Source organism: Conger conger, chromosome 2, assembly GCF_963514075.1.
Source record: "Conger conger chromosome 2, fConCon1.1, whole genome shotgun sequence".
Taxonomy (NCBI): domain Eukaryota; kingdom Metazoa; phylum Chordata; class Actinopteri; order Anguilliformes; family Congridae; genus Conger; species Conger conger.
The window spans coordinates 56,460,351-56,481,783 of NC_083761.1; the positions used below are offsets into that span (position 1 = coordinate 56,460,351).

At 45.4% G+C, this 21,433-nt stretch overlaps 1 protein-coding gene across 2 annotated transcripts in view; it reads left to right on the forward strand.

Annotated features, from left to right (window-relative positions):
• Positions 1–21,433, forward strand: part of ttyh3b (tweety family member 3b) — a 75,094-nt gene that overhangs the window by 3,778 nt on the left and 49,883 nt on the right. For both annotated transcript variants that reach the window (XM_061231703.1, XM_061231704.1), the window contains exon 2: positions 18,738–18,907. In XM_061231703.1, coding sequence (XP_061087687.1) covers positions 18,738–18,907 — 170 coding nt within the window. The remainder of the gene's footprint in view (positions 1–18,737; positions 18,908–21,433) is intronic.

Here is a 21,433-nt window from a genome sequence, read left to right on the forward strand (position 1 = left end):
TTCAACTAATTCATGTCCTCTGCTTGTCAGTCGCTCACTTTGTCATGCTCAACATGCTTTTCCTGCAGTCACAGACAGTAGTCAGGAGTTAAGGGACTGCATGGCTATGGTCTCGCTGATCACAGCTACCAAATGTTACCTCACCACTCGCGTGTATTTACGATTGGCATCACATTCCCTAGGGCTTGTGGTCCTGTCACACAAAAGGCGTGAACTCCGGGAGGCCTTTTGCCGATCGATCCCATACACTCAGTTGAGATTCCATTTAGGCATGCACTCCTGCCCTGTCCCCTGGGACTCATTGATGCTGTTAGGGAGATTATCCACCACTCCTCACTGCAGGACCTGTAGTACAGTGGCAAAGCAAGCTGTCACAATGATGACAAATGGAGGTGTGATGAATGTCTCCGCCCAGTGCTAATGGAGGCTAAATTAAATACTTTCGGACTGTGTGCCTTTGCGGCGGGTGGATCATTATGACACAGTGCCCAGAGAGGGAGGGGCATGGCCTTCACATCATATGAGGAAGTCCATCACCGATTTCATGGCCTCAGAACTGTATCTGTGACATGGCTATTACTTTTGTTGTTGTCTCAGTGTTCTCTGTGGTAAACCGCTCTGCAGTATTTTTGAGTGTTAGTAGTTTAACATTGCTTCTGTTCTGGTGAGGTATCCCTGACAAGAATCAGTATGTTGATATGAGGGTTTTATCTAGGCTCCCTCATAAAGTAATAAACAGGAATCATATCTGCTTTAGCTGTAATTGATTGGTTCGATGGAGCTCTGTGGAAAAAGCTGTAAATGTGTTGCTAGTAGTAAAAATGAACTTGTCTGATTTCACAGCAAAAAGATTGGACAGTTGTGCCAGGATGTCCTATTTTGCTGTGATTATACTTGGCAATTTCCTTTCTGAAATATCACAATTTATTTTATTTGCATAGAGCTTTTTGCGACACTCTCACAAAGGCCCTTTACAGGAAATGGGTAAATTTGGAAAGGCTCAGCCCGAACCCCCAACAGATCGGCAAGTGAGTTAAAAATTCTCCAGTGCGAAGAAAAAACACTCGAGCTGTGACAAGAAAAATATCTCCAGTGGGAAGAAATATAGACAAAAACCTGGTTATAGAGAGGGGAGAGGGAGCCCATCCAAGGGATTCAGTTGAATTGCGCAGACTTGCCAAAATGATCAACTTCACAACTACATGTAATCAAATTTGGCAATATGTTAGCAATTTTAGACTTGCTAATACTAAGAGTGTCTTCTGTACCGACAGTAAAATAAAATATAGTCGAGGTTTCATATGTCTTTTAAAGAGTTATCAGTTTTTTTTAATCCGATTTGGGGTGAAGTGTACCGGTGTCACTACAATAGAGGTCTCCTTTTCTCATGGCCTTTTGTTGCGTTTAGTCTCATTTTATCATGGCTTCAGGTATTTAAGGAAGTAGACTGTGGGTAAGCCAAACCACTAAATTTCTCACCTTACCTCATAGAATCTCCCATGCATTGTTGCCTTTCATGCATCTTGGGAGTTTAATTGTAGTGAATTGGTATGGTTTACCCTCGTTTTAAAAAAGACATCTGTCCGTGAATAAACACTTTCACAATTTGAGTGGAATGTATTCGGCTGAGTTTTGGTTTCCTGCACAAGCTGTCTGTCTGCTGACGTTAGGCAGGTATGACAGGCAGCTGTTGCTGACACCAGTGGCTACCCTTGTCTACACAAATGGCTATGTCTGTAGTAGCAGCATGTCTGTAGTAGCTTGGCCACTGTTGACTCAAGGATGGGGTCACTGCAGCTTCCCTAATTGGCTTTGTATGCGCTGTGACTGTCTTTGATGTTATAATTTTCTTTTTCATTTGAGTCCTCAGGCTCTGGGAGCTGGGCCTCAGCTGGATAAGGTGAATGTAGGCTATGTTCTAAAAACTGGGACATGGAAATTGGAAATTGACCAGTGAAACCCATTATGCTGTTAAACCCATTTACCGGCAGATAGCATGCTGTGTGTGTGTGTGTGTTTGAGTGTGTGCACATGGGTGGGAGCTTATCATGTTTTTGAGATTTGGTGACCCTGAGAGCACTGGGGCATTTCTATGGAGCAGCGTTTCTTAGAATGGGTCACGGGAGTGTATGACGTAGGTTCCGGTGCAAGTCGGGGATCCTTAGTTGGTTGAGGTTGGGACTGGGACTGGCATTGGTGCGGTGGGCATGCCACTGATATTAACTAAGTGGAAACTAAATGATATTATGTGTCTTATGAGGTGCAAAATAGTGCACTTTGCTTACTAAACTATAGAATACTAAACTATACAGGAGTGTTTGCACTTCAAGTTAAACTGATGTAATCAGATGGTCAATGAAACCAAGAGCGTCCCAACTCGCTAGCCCGACAGCTTGCCAATGCCTACCCAACACATCTGACCAGAAAGCCCTTTAAAGGGGAATAGTTTGGCCCAGCTCACATAGCATAAGTTACTAGCATTACTAGTAACATTACTATGACATTAATTTACAGATTTCCTGTCTAGATCACTCGGCTAGGAGCTCACTAGCCACTTAGCTAACTATTATTGTTATTGCCAAAAACGACACCACACTAGTTGGTTACTGGTTAGGCTACTAGCTAGGTGCTAACTGACCTTGATTACACCATCAAAGGGTCAACCTGATAAAAAATAGATACTTGACTACAGCACACAAGCATATTTCCCAGTAATCTTTGCCTATCAATAAATAAGAAAATTCTAGGCTTACTGGCAAAGTACCACAAATAATTAATAATGTTTGCAATTACATTTTCTACTTAAGTTTGACGTGCTACATGAATAAGTTGAGTAGTCTAACCATGAAGGTGATATGTTTGTTGCACTGTCCATTTATAACACACACACATGCCGTGCGTTAATTGTGTATTGAATAATCAGTATTTTTTGTTCATACGTTTGGCTGGGGAAAATCCATGTAGCATCTTATTCATTTATTGGCCTGATCTTGTAACTGGTTCCGGGATGGTCCCGGAATTAAAACGCATTTCTAATTTGGGTCCTGACAAAGTTTAAGAACCAGTGCTCTTGCACATCACGGATCTTTGATTAATTAACCATGAGTGGGGGAAATGCACGGTCAGACATGCCCTTTCTTCAGTCCTGTGTGCCATCTCAAAAGCAGCATTAGAGTGGCACGTAAAGCTGTCTGAGAGCAGCAGGCCAAGTGCAGCAGGCTGTAATTTAGTTTAATTGTGAGGTGACATGTTTAGAGCCTCACCCTTCTGAGCCCAGAGCCCGTAATGGATTTGTTTTCCGTGTCATGGGAATTCGCCACTGTGGGAAACCTTTAAGAGTGCCGCCTGACGTGCCCCGGCTATCATGCATTCAGACCCATTGGCCTGGCTGTTCGAGGTCAGAAGAAGGCCCAAGGGACTACGTTTAGGGAGGAAAGGGGGTTGGGGGTATTGTGGGCTGTTGCAGCTGAAAGCATGTTTGGTTGAAAAGCTCTTGCCGTGGTTTTAATCCCCTGTCTGTCACTGTACTTTCCTGTGCGTATTTGCGGGCCCGACATGGCTGACCCTGGTCTGCAGTGTGGCACCAGGCCGCTGAAATGGCTGATCTGTATGCAGAGGAAATCGCCGGGAGCGGGATAGACGGACACGGACAAAGACCCGGCTCTTTTTTTCATTCAGTAATTCCGAAGAGCTGTCATGGCATTGGCATTGAGGAAGCAGAACGTGCTCCGTGGGGGATGGTCAGTCATTTTTAAAGAGCCGGTACGGCTTTCAAGACAGCACAGCTCAAAAAGCAGTTTGCACAAGAAAGCAGAAACAATGGGGAGTCTCGAGCCAAAAAAGACTGAGGACCACACGTGCATTTCATTAGTGTCGTCAGGCATTTTGTGAATAGAAATAAATGTGCATGACAAACGCTGGATGGGTTTGAATGGCTGACAGAACCTGGGCATCAGGAAAGGTCTGGCTTCCATTGCAGAAATGTTAAGAGGAGGCATAGAGATTCTGTCCTAGTTTATCCTCTCCCATGGCTGTGTGCCATTTTGCTCTATAAGTTAATTAAGGTTGCTTTGCAACAGCCAAGCCAACTCTGTCATCACTGTACACTGTACAGCCCCTGGTTTCCTTGCCTGTCTTAGCAATAGTGGGCACATTTTTACTTCTAAAAACAGCATTGAGGTGGGCAGGTAATCAGCGGCAGAATCATTGCTGGAGTTGGTCCTTATTCTCTCCAGAACTTTCTAAAGTGTCATAGTTTCTGGAATGTATCAACAGCCCGCCCCCATAGGAGCACACCCTCCAGTTTTATGTTCTGCTCCTCCCGTTGTGGAGATCCGTGGCCCTCCTCCTCCTCCTCCCCATGGACGTGGAAGTGTTGGCTTCCCTGGTGAAGCCCGCTTTGCCATCAGCCCTGTAGCAGGGCCCCATCAGTGGGGGGCCCACTGGGCTGTCACGACTTGAGGGTTTGACACGACAGGCACGGAAGTAGGAGTGGATTATTCTCCAGCCGCCCTTGGCAACAGACGCTAGCGGGAAGTGCTAAGGGCGCCAACGCAGCTCGTTCCCAGCAACTAAGATAACCGTAATCTGTCACGCGACCCTCCTATTAGATGCGTTGTGCAGTCTCTCGCGCTGTAAGGACCATTAAGTCCTGCTTGCATCCAACACCCCATCCTGCTGTTTGACTATATTTTTTCGCTGTGTGACATCGGCTTTCTATTGGCTTCTCAGGTGAAGAAAAAGCGCTGCCGGGTCGATGGCCACGACGCTCAGTCGTTCTTCACTTTCCCCCTTCATTGATTAGCTGCTGCTGAGAGAACATTCCGGCAGACGTCCTTTAACCCAAACGCACGCTGTAGCATTAAGCGGGGAATTCATTGCATTGAATCATGTTGCACTGAAGGCTCGTGGCTTCTAGCCTAAAAGACTCGGCCTGCTGCTTGAGGCAGGCTGTCGGTTTAAGAGCACCCTCCCGTCCTCCGTGTGAATGTGCTGCGTGGCTCCAGTTCTGCGGTCATTGGCAGACTTCACTGTATGTCACAGCCTCCCGTACAGCTGTTGTCCACCTCTACCTCAGCCTGTGGGGGAGCGGAGAGCGCTTTATCTCTGCTTCTCTGATGACCGTCCTCTCCTGCTCTCTTTTGCATGAGCATGAGTAGTCTTTTGACAGATGTGTCTAAGCTTGCGCCTGCTGCAATACATTTTTCTCCTATATTTCAAAAGCATGGGTGTCCTTGGGTGTACTGCATAACACCACTTAATGACGAGGACTGGCCATTCAGTCCAACAATGCTCGCCGCTTTCCCACCAGTACAGGGTACCTAGTGGTCATCGCTCACCTACGAACACGATTGTATCGAGCATCATATCAAGCCGTGTCTTGAAAACCCCCAGAGGTTCTACCTCCACTTCATTGGAGGTGCTACTTCATAGGCGGTGCATGTAGCGCCTGTTTCGAAGAGGTGAAGTGAAAGATCTGAAGTCAGGCCTGCGCCTTGAACAAAGTCCCAAATTCTCGACTCAAGCCGTGCAGAGGTACAGTCGCCGTATCCTGTGACCCTTTCCCCCCCCCTCCACCCCCATCCCCCCGGCAGGAAATTGGCGTCTCCATCTCTCTCTCCCAGCTGCCCCGCAGGGCCTTCAGAATCCCTGGCTTTCCGCCGCACCGCTCGTCACGTGATGTCATCTCAAACCGCAAGATGAGGGAGCAGGCCCAGTCCGTAAGCCCTGCTGATTCTGCTGAAACTCCTATCTCGGTCGCTGCAGATGACCGCTTCCAGTACAGCGACCGCAGAGACGTTTTCGCCGGTAGTTAGTCCACCGTTCTTGACAGCCTGACCTAAATTGCCGCCTGCGCTTTAGCCGGCTTTCTCGTTGGGCAGTTTGCCTGTGATCGGGGTCCCGTACTCCGTGTTATTCAGAGTAAGGCTGAGACCTGGAGCCTCTGCTTTAATAACCCCCTGGGTTGCTCCTCTGGGAGGACTCCGGTCCAGTCCGATGCAGAAACGGGTCACGTAGGGTTTCCTTCCGCCGCGACCGAAACTTGGCGCTGTCGGCAGAGCGGTGGGGCTGATTACTTGAGCAGATGTCATGTTGTAATCTGCCTTCGATCTTGAGCGTAAATAACCGATTTTGGCACGCCGTGTATCATTGAATAATTAGAAACACATTTAGCTAGAAAGAACAGGGTCCAGCTGGTGAGCTGCAACAGTCACAGCAGCCATTTCGTGCTGGAGGGGGTTTTATTGTGTTGTCATCCGAGTTGGAAGGAAATTCAATAAAGGGGTATGGTCATGAAGTCAGGAAATAACTTTCTCGCTGATTTCTGAGTGGGGCTCAGTATGTCAGTATCATGCTTAAAATGCTATTAGAATGGTGGAAGATATGCAAGCAAAATAAAGGAAAGATATTGATGTCTTTTGGCAGTTGAATTCACTCCATTATCGCTCTGGCAGTGTGAACCTGGTATTTTTATTCCTTGCGACACTGGTGTTTATCGCTGGTTTGAACCAGCACGTGTTACATTTTAGTTTGGTTAACCCTCAGGTGGCTTCCTCAGAGAGCTTTTTCTCTCCCCAACTGCCCCTGGCTTCCTTACTGTGGGGAGTTTACAAATTTCTTATTCAAAGGGTTTTTCTGCCTTCCTAAATTGGAAAGCTTCAAAGTGAATTTGATTTGTCTACTAACTAATTTATAGGAAACTAATTGTGTGCTACATTGTGGTGAGGAGATTGAAATTTGCAACATTTCATCAATTAACAAGCTTGCTGAAATAGTTTGTTCCTTATTCTGTTTATGGCTTGTAGTTCAAAGCATTTTTGTACAGGAATTGTATTATCTACACAAACTATTCAGTGACACTGCCAAGACTGAGTAAGATTTCAGTATGAAACAAAACTGTGAAGGTGGAGTCTTCAAACAATGATGCAACAGCAGGTACAAAATAGTGGCAGCTTGTACTACATTTTATTGATTGTATTGTGATTATGTTGAGTACAATCTATAATGCATGTTCAATGCATAAATCACATATTATGTTCACACGCGTCACATGTACATATAGCAAGAGTGACTGCTAGAAATGTAATTAGGAAATTTGTAATGTTGACCTGTTGATGTGGGACTGGAAGATGGGTACCAATGGACTTATGACTGGAAATGTATCTAAAAATAATATCTGACCATTCTCATTAAATACAGCAATGGTTTCAGTCACACAAAAAAAAAACAAGTAAACATGTAGCTTAGGTCATGGGTAATATCCTGTTGTCCCCCCCCCCCCCCTTCTCCTTTTCCATTTCCCTCCCCCGCTCACCCTTTTTTCGGCTTAGACTCCTCTTTTCCTAGGGAGTTACTGCACCCCCCCTTCCCCCAACCCAACCTCCTACTCCCCTGTTGTACTCCACACCCTGCGGTGAAATCTTGTCACAGTGTGTTACTCTCACCTTACCAAGCCTCCCCCTGCACTTCTCACTGTCGCCTCCCTTCCTACACACAGAAACTATGACTGTAATGTGCATCTGAAATGGGTCAACTGCACTCGACCTGCTTCTGCGAGCTCCCGCTCTTCCCTTTGCGGCTCCCGAGCCCCGCAGCGCATTACGATGACAGATGGGAAAGAGGGGGCGGAGGCGTCGTCTGTAGGTTACTGTAGGGCAGTGTTTCTCGATTCCTGTTCCCGGGACCCACCAACCACAAGGTTTTTGTTGTAAACATGAAATCACACACCTGATTTAGTGACTGAACCAATCAAACCACCACATTCCCTTGATTAATTAAATGAGGGGAATGTTCAATCTGGAAACGTTTGGCTACGGTTTCAGTGTTGAACAATATGTTTTCTCCCAACGTTTCACAACAGGCTTTGAGGGATGTTTGCTCCCATTTTGTGGGTGTGTCGGGGGTGTGGCCCAATCAATAATGATATAGGCCTATGCTTTAGAGGACGGAGAACGCCTTCTCAGACGCCATAGGAGCAAACCGTACTACGTCAGTCAGTTTCCCCCCACAGTTTGCAACAGGATGTTCAACGCGCCTCCGTGTCTGTTGAAATAAATGTTTTGCTACGTTTTGTTGGGGCTGGACGTGGCCCGAGTGTGTGAGTTCCTGGTTACAAAAAAAATCTGGCAAGTGGGTCTCGAGGACTGGAGTTGGGAACCTTCTCTGGGACACACGTCCCTCTCAGTAGGGTGAATGGAAACGGCTCCCGCTATTTGCGGCATGTAGAGGACTGTGTGGAGCGCAGGGATTTGGGCCTTTGATCACTTGTAACCTCTCAAAATAATTTTTTATGAGGACACCATGTTTTCCTTCCCTTTGAATGCCTTTGGTTTAGACTGACATTCCGGAAGCATCCATCTTGTTTCGCTCCACGTTAACAGATTGATCTGTTTTCGCTGTTCCTGTGCAGGGATTGTTCCCCTCTCGTGAAACTCTTGCGGCAGACCGACTCTCTCCTTGTGGGAAACCGAAAGGGCCGAGGAATTGGCTTGGGGGTAGATTCACAGGGGTGGGGGTGGGGAACGGGGGAGAGAGGGCGGACAATAGAGCTGTCAGGGGAGCGGTGTACAATGGGGAGGCTTTGGGCTGGAGGCAGGGGGTCCTTAATCTGTGCACTGAAGCAGCTCCCGTGTTTGTAGTGAGCTGGGAGTTGATGCTGGGTGGCAGAAGCGGGTTTGTTTTGGAGTCGCGGAGCTGGCAGACAGGAAGATGAGAAAGGACAGGGCCGGCCGGTCTCCTGCAGCTCAGCGGGTCAGTGAGTCAGGAGAGGCAAGCTGTGAGGTGACTGCGGTTCTGTGACTTAGCCTAGATCCAGACTCTTAACTATTCAGCGGTCACACTCCCAGTCTAGTCAGAGAGGGGCTGGCCAGTGCCTGAATGCAGATCAGTGCAGTTAGGCTGGGAACGATCCGCTAGCATTCCTGCGGCCAAAGGGCACAACCCTGCCCTCACTTCTTCTATGATTAGCATTTTCCTATTGTGCGTTCAAGTTGTACATTAGCCTGCGATTTTGGTGGGGGTCTCATCTGCGTCTCTGGTCCATGAGTATGAATTGATTTTTACGCATGTACGCATGACGTGAATCAAAAATCAAAACCGTTTAGGTGACCGTGCCTGAGGGATGATGAGTCAGGTAAACGGCCTTTACACATGCAGCGCACGCACACACAACGAGGAAAATCCAGCGAGGTTCAAAAGTGTTTTGTCTTGGTTTTTCTAAGCATGTGACATTGTTTGGATATGGGTAAATAAAAAAATACAGGGAATTGGGTGTGTGCAGGGATTGCTGTAATTACAGTTTGAGCCATATGAATAATTTATTAATGTATTTACTTCCACCAGGCTTAACAGCTGGAGCGCAGTCAGAAATATTTCAGACCGTACAGTGCTTTAGACATACTGGATATTTAGGATAGTATTTCTTAGCTTTTTAATTTTCCTGCAAAACGTTTGGGTGTCAAATCAAAGTTTACGGCAGTCTGGAAGAATTTATTTTTGTTTATTTTGTTAACACTAGTTCTGGCCAAAAAATCTTTAGCTTTAAGTGGCACAAACATATCATGTGTATTTATGTATACTTCAGCCTTGGTCTGTTATCAGTCTGTAAAACATTATCTCCATCATTAATGTAGCTTAAATAAAATTGGTCTTTTAGATCAGTGTATGCAACTCCTCATGAATGGTGTGTTTGCACGATACCTACATATAAACAATGAACATTTTAATATTCAAGCAGTAATCCCACATAGCCTTCACTGAGTATTGAATTTCCAGTGTCTGTATGAAATGAATATTGTGCTATGTACCAGTTGTGTGTGTTCATGGTCGCTGCCCCAGATTCCAGGCTTCTATGTACAATATTTCTAGAAATAAACGAGTTAAGAAAATACAGCAACAGATGACAGCTGTCATCTTGGACCTAAAATTGGCACGTATTTCAAAACTGATTTGGGATACAGAGCAACTGTGGAATAAACATTTTGAAGTGAATCTGAGAAGGAACGGCTTTGGTCGTCCGTGTTAGAGATGAAATGACCCTGTTGGCTTTTTGACAATTCCGCTTTTCTGCAGGCAACAGGATGCCAAACAGGAAGCGGGGCAGTTTACTGTATAAGCAGTATCACGTTTTTCACGTCTCCCCCTTCTTCACAGTCTTTTGGAAGACATCTTCAGCCATTTCGCACATTTCACAGAAGAGGTGCTTTGAAAATCAATAAAGCATAAAGTGGTCCCTAGAGATGGCTGAGAAGCTACAACTTTTTGAGGTCTCTAATGTGTAACAATACCAAAGAGAGTACCATACCATGAATACCATGCGCGCACGCACACACACCAAGTACGACTGGACTCACAGAAGTGTTGTCAACTGAAGATGGTATTTCAGGTTTTCACATTTAACTTGATTTCATTATCTCTTTCGGGTGCTATCTTTAATGCTTTTAGTTCATCTAAAAACAAATCTAACCGTAGAAAGCAGCGCAGGTTAGGTTGTTTGACAGGTAAGCCTATGCATCACTCTGACTATCACTGTGCCTCCTACTACTTTCTATTGATGCATTTTGTGAGCAAAAACTTTGAGCGAGTTTCGTCTGTACGTGTTTTAACTAAACTCAGCGTGTGGTCGAAAGCACGGGCCCCTAAAAACATTGCATTCTGGGGTTTTCACCGAACCCCAGTAAATCAGACCTGTGACCCGGGGAGCGGAGTGGAATTTGAGGGCTCCCCTCCGTGCACCTCTGCCCTTCCCCGCTGTGGATGGATGTAGCGAGCAGATGTGTTTCGCAATTACCGCGGCTCCTGTTCCCAGAAACGGTCTGACATTCAGCCAGAAGGTCCGCCGTGGGGCGGGGCGGGGGGCGTAGGCGCCGCCGTGGTGAGGAGGAGTCAGAGGCTGAGGGCTCTCCGTCCGCCACTCCTGGCCTCCTTGCTCACCAAGAGGCACTCACCCGGGACGTCGGATGGTAATTAAATAATTGCATTCAGTAGTGGAGGCCCTCTCCCCCGCCTGCCACCCCCTCTACTCGGCGTGTGTGGGTAATAGCACGGCACTAAATCCTCGCCCATATCGCCAAGGCTTATGGCGGCTGATAAATCACTCGGGGGTAACCTTCGTCACGTCTCGCCCGCTCTGCTTGCGCGCCGGCGTCGGTGCGACGGCGAGAGAAACGTCTCTAACGACGACGCTGTCCGACAGGCAGGCCGTCGCTCGACATGTTGTTCTGGGATGAAGAAAGCGCTTTTCCAGCACGTCGTGTTTGCCGTGTTTGGCTCATTTCCCCGGCCCACTCTTCTCTGTGGGGGAGGCGTGACACATCCACAGCTGCCTCATGCATACAGAACAGGAGCGTCGTGAGAAACGCCAGTCTAAAATGGAGCTTGGCAGCGCCTTGGCGCTAATGTCTGTGTTTCTACCCTCTTGCTTTGCCGTTTCTGAGCGTTTAAGAGAGCAAACAGGAAGAAGTGAGCAGGGATGTTGGTAATCCGTGTCAACCGTCAGCCTCTTCGCCTCGTGTGACACTGAATGACAGGCGCTCAAAGTCAAATGCACAAGTCAGGAAATGGAAGCCGTGTCTTTCTGCAGCATAAAATGCCGCATATTTACAGTGGAATGACATCACTGAGATACAGCAGTTGTCAGACCCTGTGTGCCATAGGTTTTGTGCACAAACACATTTGAATGCAATAATCTTTGAAAGAAAAATGGTTACATTATATGTAACTGTAGGTATTAAATAGGATTTATTGGGGGTACTATTATCAACATTGTGTTCAGGCTTTTACCTTGGTTAAAGGTACAATTGGTAATTTCAGACCAATTTGCTACCAATGAGCTTGAAATATTGTACAGCTGTGCAATGTTTTGGTACAGTGTCGAGTGGTAGAGTGTCGGTCTGTCAACTGTATATTTTGAAACCCGAATTTACAGACTATAAACACAGGCATAGGGTGAATCAGCATGTCAGTGAGCCTTTTTCAATGACAGGAACGGATTTACAATGGTCTTAAAACATTGTTACAACACAAAAATCTTCTATTGTACCTTTTAAGTCATTTTGAAGAAAGGACTTGGAGAGCAATTTGCATGTCTTCTCTGTAAATGTCGTTGGTGTTGTGTCTGGCTCGCTCAGACATGACCCTTCTCCTCAGTCTTTCCCGGGCTATCTGAGGTAACCGGTAAGATTAAGATAAGGATGTGGAAGTTCACTCCGCCATGTTGGCTTCCCTCACAGGCTGACTGATGTGCTCTTTTGCCCTTCCTTCTCATTTAAGTAGGTATTATCTACTAATGAAATGAAGACATTTCTTAGGAAAGATTAATCATCAAGGAAAATAATGAATTCCACAGTATTTCCTGTTCTCACTCAGCAAATCCTTTGTGTTTTCAGTGAAAATATTGTGGGGGAAAAACTTTTTTTTACAGAAAAAAGAAAGTTGGGAAATACATTGCATTGAAGAAAAGCTAATTGTAGAAAGTTTCTATAGTTATATACCATAAATGTACAAGTCTCAAGTCAGTATTTCCTTGAAAATACAGTATACGGTATTGCAATTACATTATATCATAACGTGAATTCTCCAAAGTATTTGCACTGAGAAACAACTCTTTGTTTTTCAAAACGATTATTTAAGTAGCTGGGATATTCTCAGTATAGTTTAAGCGAATGAAAGCTGCATCAAAAACTGTGAACCTTCATATAGTAATTATAAACCCCACACCTATATTAGTTTACCTCATATTTAGACGTAGGCTAATATTTATGTATATAAACTCAGCGAGTATACTTTCCTCTCAGCTTTCCCTGGTGTTGGTCAGGTTGAACAGTGGCACAGGGTTACCGTGGTGTGCCTGGAGAGCTGGACTGGGCTGAACGTGCTGTTGTCATGCAGTTCAAAGCCATTGGACTCAGCTCAACGCGCTGTTGTCATGCAGGTAAAAGCCATTGGCCCCTGCCTGAACGCACTGTTGTCAGGCAGTTAAAGGCAATTTGCACATAGTGTTTGGGCCTGTAATTGTCCCCCCACGCAGCCACTGCCCTGCGTGTTCTGCGGTTTCCGCGGTGCTTCTACACAACACGTGGGCGCGCGCCTTTTCCTTCTGCTCCTGTGTCTTGGATGATCTCCTGGGGCAGGGAAAAATGGATTGATTAAACAGTGCGGTATAACGTGAGGCAGATAACGCAGATGGCTTGATTTGAATCTGGACAGAGGGAGCCTCAGGACTCCTCATGTGCGTTGCTTTCCTCCGTAGCATTCAGGAGTTGTTGCTTCAGCATGGAATGAGCCGTTTTAGAGTTGTGTTCCCTCCATTCACTGCGGTTCTTGTGACACTGTACACAAAAAGGCAGACTACTCAGGCTCTCCTTTTAATCAGTACCCTTATATTGTAATCCAATGCATCCATTTACAGTATAATTTATTTCAGTGACGAAAGCACTGTTGACATGCTGAAAGTTTAAATTGGTTTCTTGTTTAAGAAAAATAACTTTGCCCCTTAAAGAGGACTTGGAGAAGCTTCCCGCTGTGAATGCTGCATATTCTACCAAATGAAAGGAGCGAATTTATGGACCGCCTTCCCTTCCCTTCCCTGGAGGAGTTCTGGCTTCTGCTTGTTCTGCTTGCCCTCTGTCCTGGGGGCTTCATCACATGATGGACGGCTGTGTGGAGGCACAGCGAAACCACAACTTTGGATGGAGGCTCATCCCTGCTGAATGAACAAGAGGACTTGTTGGAAGTGGGCTAAAGACGGGTGTATGTGCATGCTATTATTTGATGCTGTAGCTATTGCAACTGACATCTTGATCAGCCTTGGTATTTGCATCGCATTCAGTGCCGCTTTTCTACTTTGTTGGTTAATTTCAGGAAACTGATATCAATGGAAACTCACATTCAAGTATGTGAGTTGCATGTATTAGATGCAAATGTCCCACTGTTTGTCTGCACATTGCCTCTGCCCTTTGCATTTCATTGCCTTGGGGACGTTTTAATATGAATGGAGAAGCGTTACTCTCTGCATAGACAAGAAGGCAGTATGCTAGGGAAGGGTCATTTGAGTGAAAACGGCAACGAGGAGCTGTAATTGGGGTCGCATTTCGCTCCTGAAAACAACGACTGGAGCGACAATTAATTTTTATAGAGTACCTCGGTATTCGCCAAGAAACGGATGGAGGGAGGCCCATTAAGATAATCGAGCTGCGATAGCAGTACGTTATCACAAAAACCCTTTTGCTGTTTAACAACCTGCAGTCAAAGACGAGCCCTCTCTCCTTACTTTAAATAAGGAGGGAGGTTTCAAATCTGTTTAATTGCCCCCCCCCCCCCCCCCCCGACACCATGACTTACCCAGGGATGAAAATGTGCCTAAGAGGTGGCGTTTTTCATTTGTGACCTACATTTGGAAGGGCTATCATGTGAAATGCCAGGTGTTAGTTGCTCCGCTGAAGAGCAGCGCTGCGTACCCCTGTAATCGCACCCAGCGCTAAGCCCCACGCCGCCTGTATCACGAGGAGATGATCTGAATGTGATTTTTACTGATGAGCATGATGTGCGCTTCATGGCCTATATTCCTCTAAATCGACTGCCCGTCGGTTAAATGATATGCACTGTGAGTCGTGCTGACCCTCCGCTGCCCAGCCCGATGCACAGGGACAAGTCTACAGTACACAAACACACTTAGCCCATGGGCTCCATGTACAGTCTGGAAGTTGGCTGCTCTTTCAGAGCACAGTAATTGTGTCGTCTCATGATTTGACGTCTCCAATACACCTGGTCAGTTTCCTGCACTGACCCTTAAACCCTGACATGTCTGGTCCTGTCTCAAAGGGTCTCCTTTGTTAATGCATTCTGTGGTGCTCAGGTAGCTGTACTTTTCTGGGTTGGGTTACGATCATACTGGTTAGAGGAAAACAGCTCTGCTTGATTTCAGAACATCCTGTTTTTCTTGCTACTGTATGGCTATAGTGCTGGGATTCCCGGTGTAGTTTAGATGGCTAACATTACTCAGAAGCTGAGCCATCGCCATTTTCTTACATCTGTTTGACTGGGCTTTCAGCACAGAATCATCAGCTGTCCACATTCTTTGGGAACCATTTTGTTTCAGGAACCAGGTCATTAAAGCTCCAGTGAGTAATCATATCTCCAGTGGAAGCTGGAAACTGTCCTGCATCACTTCTAGTCCCACGATGAGTCTCCGTCTGCACGCTCCTGGGAACTTCTTGTCTTAGACAGCGCTGTCTGCGCCTGGAATACGTTTGCAGGGACCTGATATCCCCGAGCTCCTCTGATCTATGCGGTGGGTCTGGTCTGCGTTTCCTGCTTGATAGCTGTGTTTCCGCTCCTCAGATCTCAATAACATTCATGAAACTGGACTGCGGAGGTGCCTCTGCAGCCAAATCACTACGATCCCCATAGTTCTGCGCTCCCAGACATCTTGCTCCAGCTGTTGTTTAGGCCTCTATGGAAAATGAGCCATCTCTGCAAGAACTCTTCACAAGCTCATGGAAATGTTGATGCATAAAGACGCCTTTGTTCCTTTATACCATCACAGACGCTCACATCGTTGCCCTATACATTGTAACAGGCATTTTACAGCTTGATTCATTGGGTAGAGGTGATGAATAAATCTTGCCATTTCTATCAGAAACCAGAAATTCTTTGGATTAATGATGAGCAGATTCAGGCTGGTCAGAGTCCTCTTTTGTGGTCAGAGAATTGAATGAAGTTGTCCACAATGTTTTTGAGGTAATTAAAAGTCATATTATTTCAGATATGGGTGCTCATAAACATCAGCCATAAATCCTGTGGAGCTGTGCAACCTTTAAATTTATATAAGATGAATGAATAACATTCACAATTTAAAGATTCAAAACATCCTCATCGTCAGACACTGAATAGTTGACAGAAGACATTCAATTATCTGGAATCACAAAAGCTCCTTACAAAGTTGGAGATAAAGTCAGTGACTGTTGTCATTTGGAACACAGGGCGTTTAGGCTGCATATCTCATTTGTAGAATAGGGGAGAACAAAGGCATTGATTTGGTTTTCTTTAAGATTCCATGAAATCTGACAGACCTTGTGAAAATTGTTATCATAAAAGGCGAATGCATTTTGCTTCCTAAAATTAATTATCCTTGTCATATGAAATATTTATTTTATTTGCAGATTTAAATACGTGGTAATGTGAAGGGCAACCCTGATTTAATTGGTTTCAGCCCTTTCAGTTTCTCCTCTTTTTTGGCTCATTAATGGCTCATTAATTGGTCTGTTAGAACGGATATAGTATCCTTTCAATGCAATTGCCGTGCAATTTCCTTCCACTGGGCAAAAAGTATTCATAAATTTAAGCACAAGCAGAGCTGTGCATTTATCTGACGATGCTTCAGTTTCCCTTCTTGTGCCATCGCTGGCTTCATTTTGTGTTCAGTTACTAAGAGACATACAGAAGCTGTTTTCTGCCTAATCTCCTAAATTAGCTCCTTCCTTGGCATTAGCCTGGAGGAAATGTGCCATCCTATGTTTTGGAAGTCATTTGTTTTGCATATCAGATGGGGTTTCAAAATGGTGGTTCCAAGCCTGTGCTGCGGAGAAATGTAATAATGGGCTCATCGGCATGAAATTGCTGCCGCAACAGGAAAAGGCTGCGTGTAAGCAAATGGCCGTGTTGAGTGAGATTGCCAAATTCATAACCACTAAATTCATTTAGGCCAGTGTTTATGTGTATGCTCTGGGCATCTCCCTGAAATTGATGATATGTTGTTTCTGTGAATTTCTCTTAGTATTTGAAAAAACACACTTCCTTTTTTCTTTATTTATGAATTGACCTTCCACTGTTGCTGGGGTAGGAGCAAGAGGAGACGGCAGGAAATGACACATGGAAAACATGACCACAAGTGCTAGCTCCAGCACATTGCTCTTGTCTTTAAAATGCTGCCTCAGGTCTTCTGTAATGCAGATGTCTGGTCTAAGTTAGTTTGAATGTGCTTTGAAGTGGGAGGTGTTTATAACCTTCATGGGCGTTTTATAGCCTTTCGAGGGGATCCCATTACAGGGGTAAGCTTTCTCGTCTGCCAGCTCTTGTACGGCTACATCAGGCTGAAAAAACTCTACAAACAGGTAGAGTTTTGACATAATCATCTTAGTATCATTCATGTGTAATTGGTTAATGGTATGATGCTAGAATCTACTTAGGTCCCATCACTTTCACTTCCAATTCTCCTATCCAGATGTCTCTGATTTTGGGAGGCAGTGAGTGATGTTCTGTAGCAGGCATGAAAACCCCTTGTCCTGGAAAATCCTCTGGGCCTTATTTTAGCTGGTACTCAGCACTTAGCTAATCCCTTTCCAGTTGATTGGGTAGATAAATCGCATCACCTGGCTCTCATCTCTAAATTATGAACAGGTTTTTTGCTGAAAACAGAAACCAACTGGCCCTTCTACGTTGACACTCCCTGTTTTAGAGTTCCTTCACATCACCTGGCCTGAAAACATTGGCAAAGATAACCAATCAGGGAGCATCTCCCTGCACTCCACACTATGAGTCTGCTCTGCTTCAGGGCATTTCTTGAATTGATATTTGCTCTCTGAAGAGCCCTTTCTCAACTGTAAAGTAGAACAATAGGCCCCTTGGTTCCCTGATTAGCACAGTCTGGGAAAGAGGCAGCTTGGCACTTGACCTTCTGATGTTCACTGCCTTCCAGTTTGTAAGAAGAGCTTGGTCATTTTCACTCCTAGATATAAGATGCAAGTGCCATGCATAACGAGAGGTTTTTAAGCGGTTGCCTTCAAGTTGGTTTCACTAGTAATAGTAGGGTTATTAGGCTAATGGTCTAGGGCTGGGCTGGCTCCTCCACAGAGTACCACCCCTGACTGGAGGGTGGACAGAATCCCCTCTGTCCAATAATTAAATTCTCTAGTGTTCTCGACTTAGGGGACATAATACAGCACCTTCACTGAGGCCAGATCAAAAACAGAAGATTCACTTGCCACGCGGTATTTCACAAAAGTATTTACCTATTTTAGGTCAATCCCATTGAAAACTCTGTTGAAAATATGAAGTGCTGTAAGGTCATTTCGTAGGCTGCGTCATGATGAATTTCTTTTTAGCTTGTCTGTGAATGCCGGTCCTGTCTTGTACTTCAAAGCTTTGCCTTTACAGTTTTGTCATGCTATTGATTTCTTTAATCAAAGACAGAGGTTCAGTTAACTTTCATCTTACCATGGGTCCCATGGTTAAGCAGTATTCTGGTCGCCTGGTGCTTTGATAGCTCTAACCTTGCAAATTATGTGTGGGGCATCAAACAGCAGTGCTAATGAGAGAACCCTAAAAGTAGAATCGTTAAATTATTTTTGGCTCGCTGTCCCTCTGCTCGGAAGCCAGCCGGGTTAATTCATGAGGGGTTTAAAGTCTGTACTTGTTTGTCACAAAGTCAGGGTTGGCTGAGGACACTCATCTTGGGCATTTAAATACTAGCCTCTACCTTTCTTGTTTAACATTATTAAATTGTCTGCAATTCCTCCATACCAAGGTCACATTGGAATGTCCAGGGTTGCAGACCTGCGAGCACACACCAAGCATACACATACACACATACACACACACACACACACACCCACACACACACACACACACACACACACACACACACACACACACATATTTCATGCAGGCCTCAGTAGGCTTGTTGCTTGTTCTCTGCATTGTAGTGGTCAAGGTTTGATCCTGTCGTGTTTTCTCTCCAGTCCGTCCTGCTGCTGGGAGGTGTGGCTCTGGCCTGCCTGGCCCTGGACCTCCTGTTCCTGCTCTTCTACTCCTTCTGGCTGTGCTGCCGGCGCAGGAAAAACGAGGACCAGCCCAACGCTGACTGCTGCTGCACGGCTTGGTGCGTCATCGTGGCCACGCTGGTCTGCAGGTGAGTCAGTCTGAAGAGCCCTTCACCTCCTGCCCTGCGACATCCATACCAAGCCAAGACGCCCCTGCGAAGACTCTGCTTGACCTCAGAAGGGCGGTTGATGAGGTCTCACTGCTTTATCATTGTACCTGATCCTTCTGTGTATGATGGCTGGATTCTTTGAAGGATTTTCAGTCCTTGCAGTGGATTACAATTATATTAACTCGAGCCTTGACCGTCAGTGACAAAATCTTTTATCTAGGCTGCTAAATCGAGAGGCAGCCAGCAGTGTCTGAGGAGGCAGAGACTGAGGCCTGATGGTGCGTCCCTGGTAAATTTAACAGTGCAACCCGGCATCTGATAAATCTGATCACCTGGAGCCAGACTCTGGGAAGTAGAGCTGCAGTCATCAGTCTTCTCAGTAGATGGCAGAGAGCCGTTGTGGTGTGGGGAGTGACAGAGATCCCAGGCGATCCCATACAGTGGTAGTAATGAGCCGTCAGCCTCTCACAGTGTTGTGGGGATGAAAAGCCACTCCATTATCTTATCTCGCTCTCAGACTGGACGAGGAGATTTCTAAATTTCCAGGTGTTACTTTCCATCCAGTGAGTGGTTTGTTAGAATTTTGTTTGTTCATCTTTAAACTTTTCTGACTGGACCAGTTCTGAGGCAAAAATGTAATGGTTCTCATCCATTGTGATGGTGCCTGAACGTCATTCGTCTTCAACTGGTTAGCTTTGTGTTATCTTCCATTCTCAGCCCCCCAAAATCCTCTGTTCTTGGTTTAGTACGAATTCATATCTATGGTCTTTTGAGAAGGTCAGTGTGTTGTTCTAGAAGGTACTGTTGGGTGTTGCATCATCGAAAAACAAGCCAGTGCCACAGCCTCGGTTTGAAACGGGCGTAGCAGGGTATTTTTAGAAGTAATCCCCTTTCTGCTTCATTGGAGCCGTTGTGCTGGCAGCTCGGGTTATTGTATTAACTCCTTCTTGGCAGAGATCTTTGTAATAGCACCGTGGAGATAATGGTGGCACCCACTAAAGCTGAACAACAGAGCGGTTAAAGCAGCAGCCTTTTTCTTCTGGTGAACATACAGCTTACTGAGATCGGCTGAGGGTTTTTCAGTGTTTGTGGTCAGGATCAGTAAGCATCAGCACTGCGTTTTCCCCCTGCCAGAGCATTGGGCTTCTTTCAGATCCCTCCGACAGATTGGCTTCTTCTCATATGAAGCCACGGGATATTCTTATAGCCCCTGTGATGGCATCATACTGACTGTGACAAATATTAATTTGAAGGCATTCAAATGCCCATTGCTGGTTCTGTGCCTTCACCAGACAGGATGTATGGTTTTCAGATATTGAGTCCCCTATATTACTTTCTAAGGCATTGAGTAATAATTCACCACGGACAGAATGTTCTGTCACCAATAACCGGTCATGCAGCTTACAATACAGTGCACATTTGGCCTGAATCATATCTTTCACTTCCCTTATAACTTTCAATCTTACCCTAGGTTGCTCTGAGTTTTTAATATTGGAAAATATCTGAAGAGAAATGGGAGTCTTGTATACATGGGCTTATTATTCTCGCCTGCGACAACAGGCTTTCCTATTGACAGATGCCATTTTGATATTTATTTCGAAATCCATCGCAATGTGGCATGCATAATTTCTTGAATAATTTGATGATCGTCAGGCCGTTAAGCGTTGTGTGAAGCCATTGTTCTGGTCTTGTGGGGAGAGGAGCAGCGAGATGTATCGGGGAGGAAGTGCAGTGGGGGAAAATGTACGTCAACACAGGGGGGAAAAAAAGAATGGAAAACGGAGCGAACAGCACCAGATGGCCTCACTAAAGTCCTGGCATTTGTTGTGTTTAATTGTGGTGTTTGGATAAAGCCCTCTGCTGCCATACACAACCTGAGACTGAGTAACAGTCTTGTTTTCAGCGGTCACTCATCATGTATATCATTGGGATTTGAACAGCAATCAGCCAGACGTGCCCGTTAAACATTGTGTTTGCATTATTGACTGGGAAGGAGAACATCCTTAAGTCATTATTTTCAGCTCAGAAGTCCGCAGCTGTCCTCTGAACCTACCGTGAGGGAAAGCAAATCGGACTTCAAACTGCTTTTTTTGTCTTTTTAAGGCCCTTTTATTTAAAGTGTTGACAACATGATAAAACTAACTTTGAGAACCTGTCTGTATTAGAGCCCAGCGCATATTCTCTAGCTCTTTTGAAAGGAAGCCAAGGGCTGTTTCGTTATCCAGGGAGGGTTAGTTGGATGCACTAAGCCCAAACTTTCTCTGGAATGAATTTTCTCAGAGCAACCGTAATTCCATACAGTATGTGAATTTCTGAGGGAAGTATTTTTGCTATATGTTGGTTCGTCGGAAAGATTTAATTAAATTATAGAAATCAAGTGCACAGTAGTAGAGAAACTACAACTATTGTAAACTTTTCGCTCCTGTATTCGATGTTGATGTTTCAGGCCATTCTCTGTGGGAACAATCATCCTAACTTTATCTCCCTTGATAGCAGTTACCAACA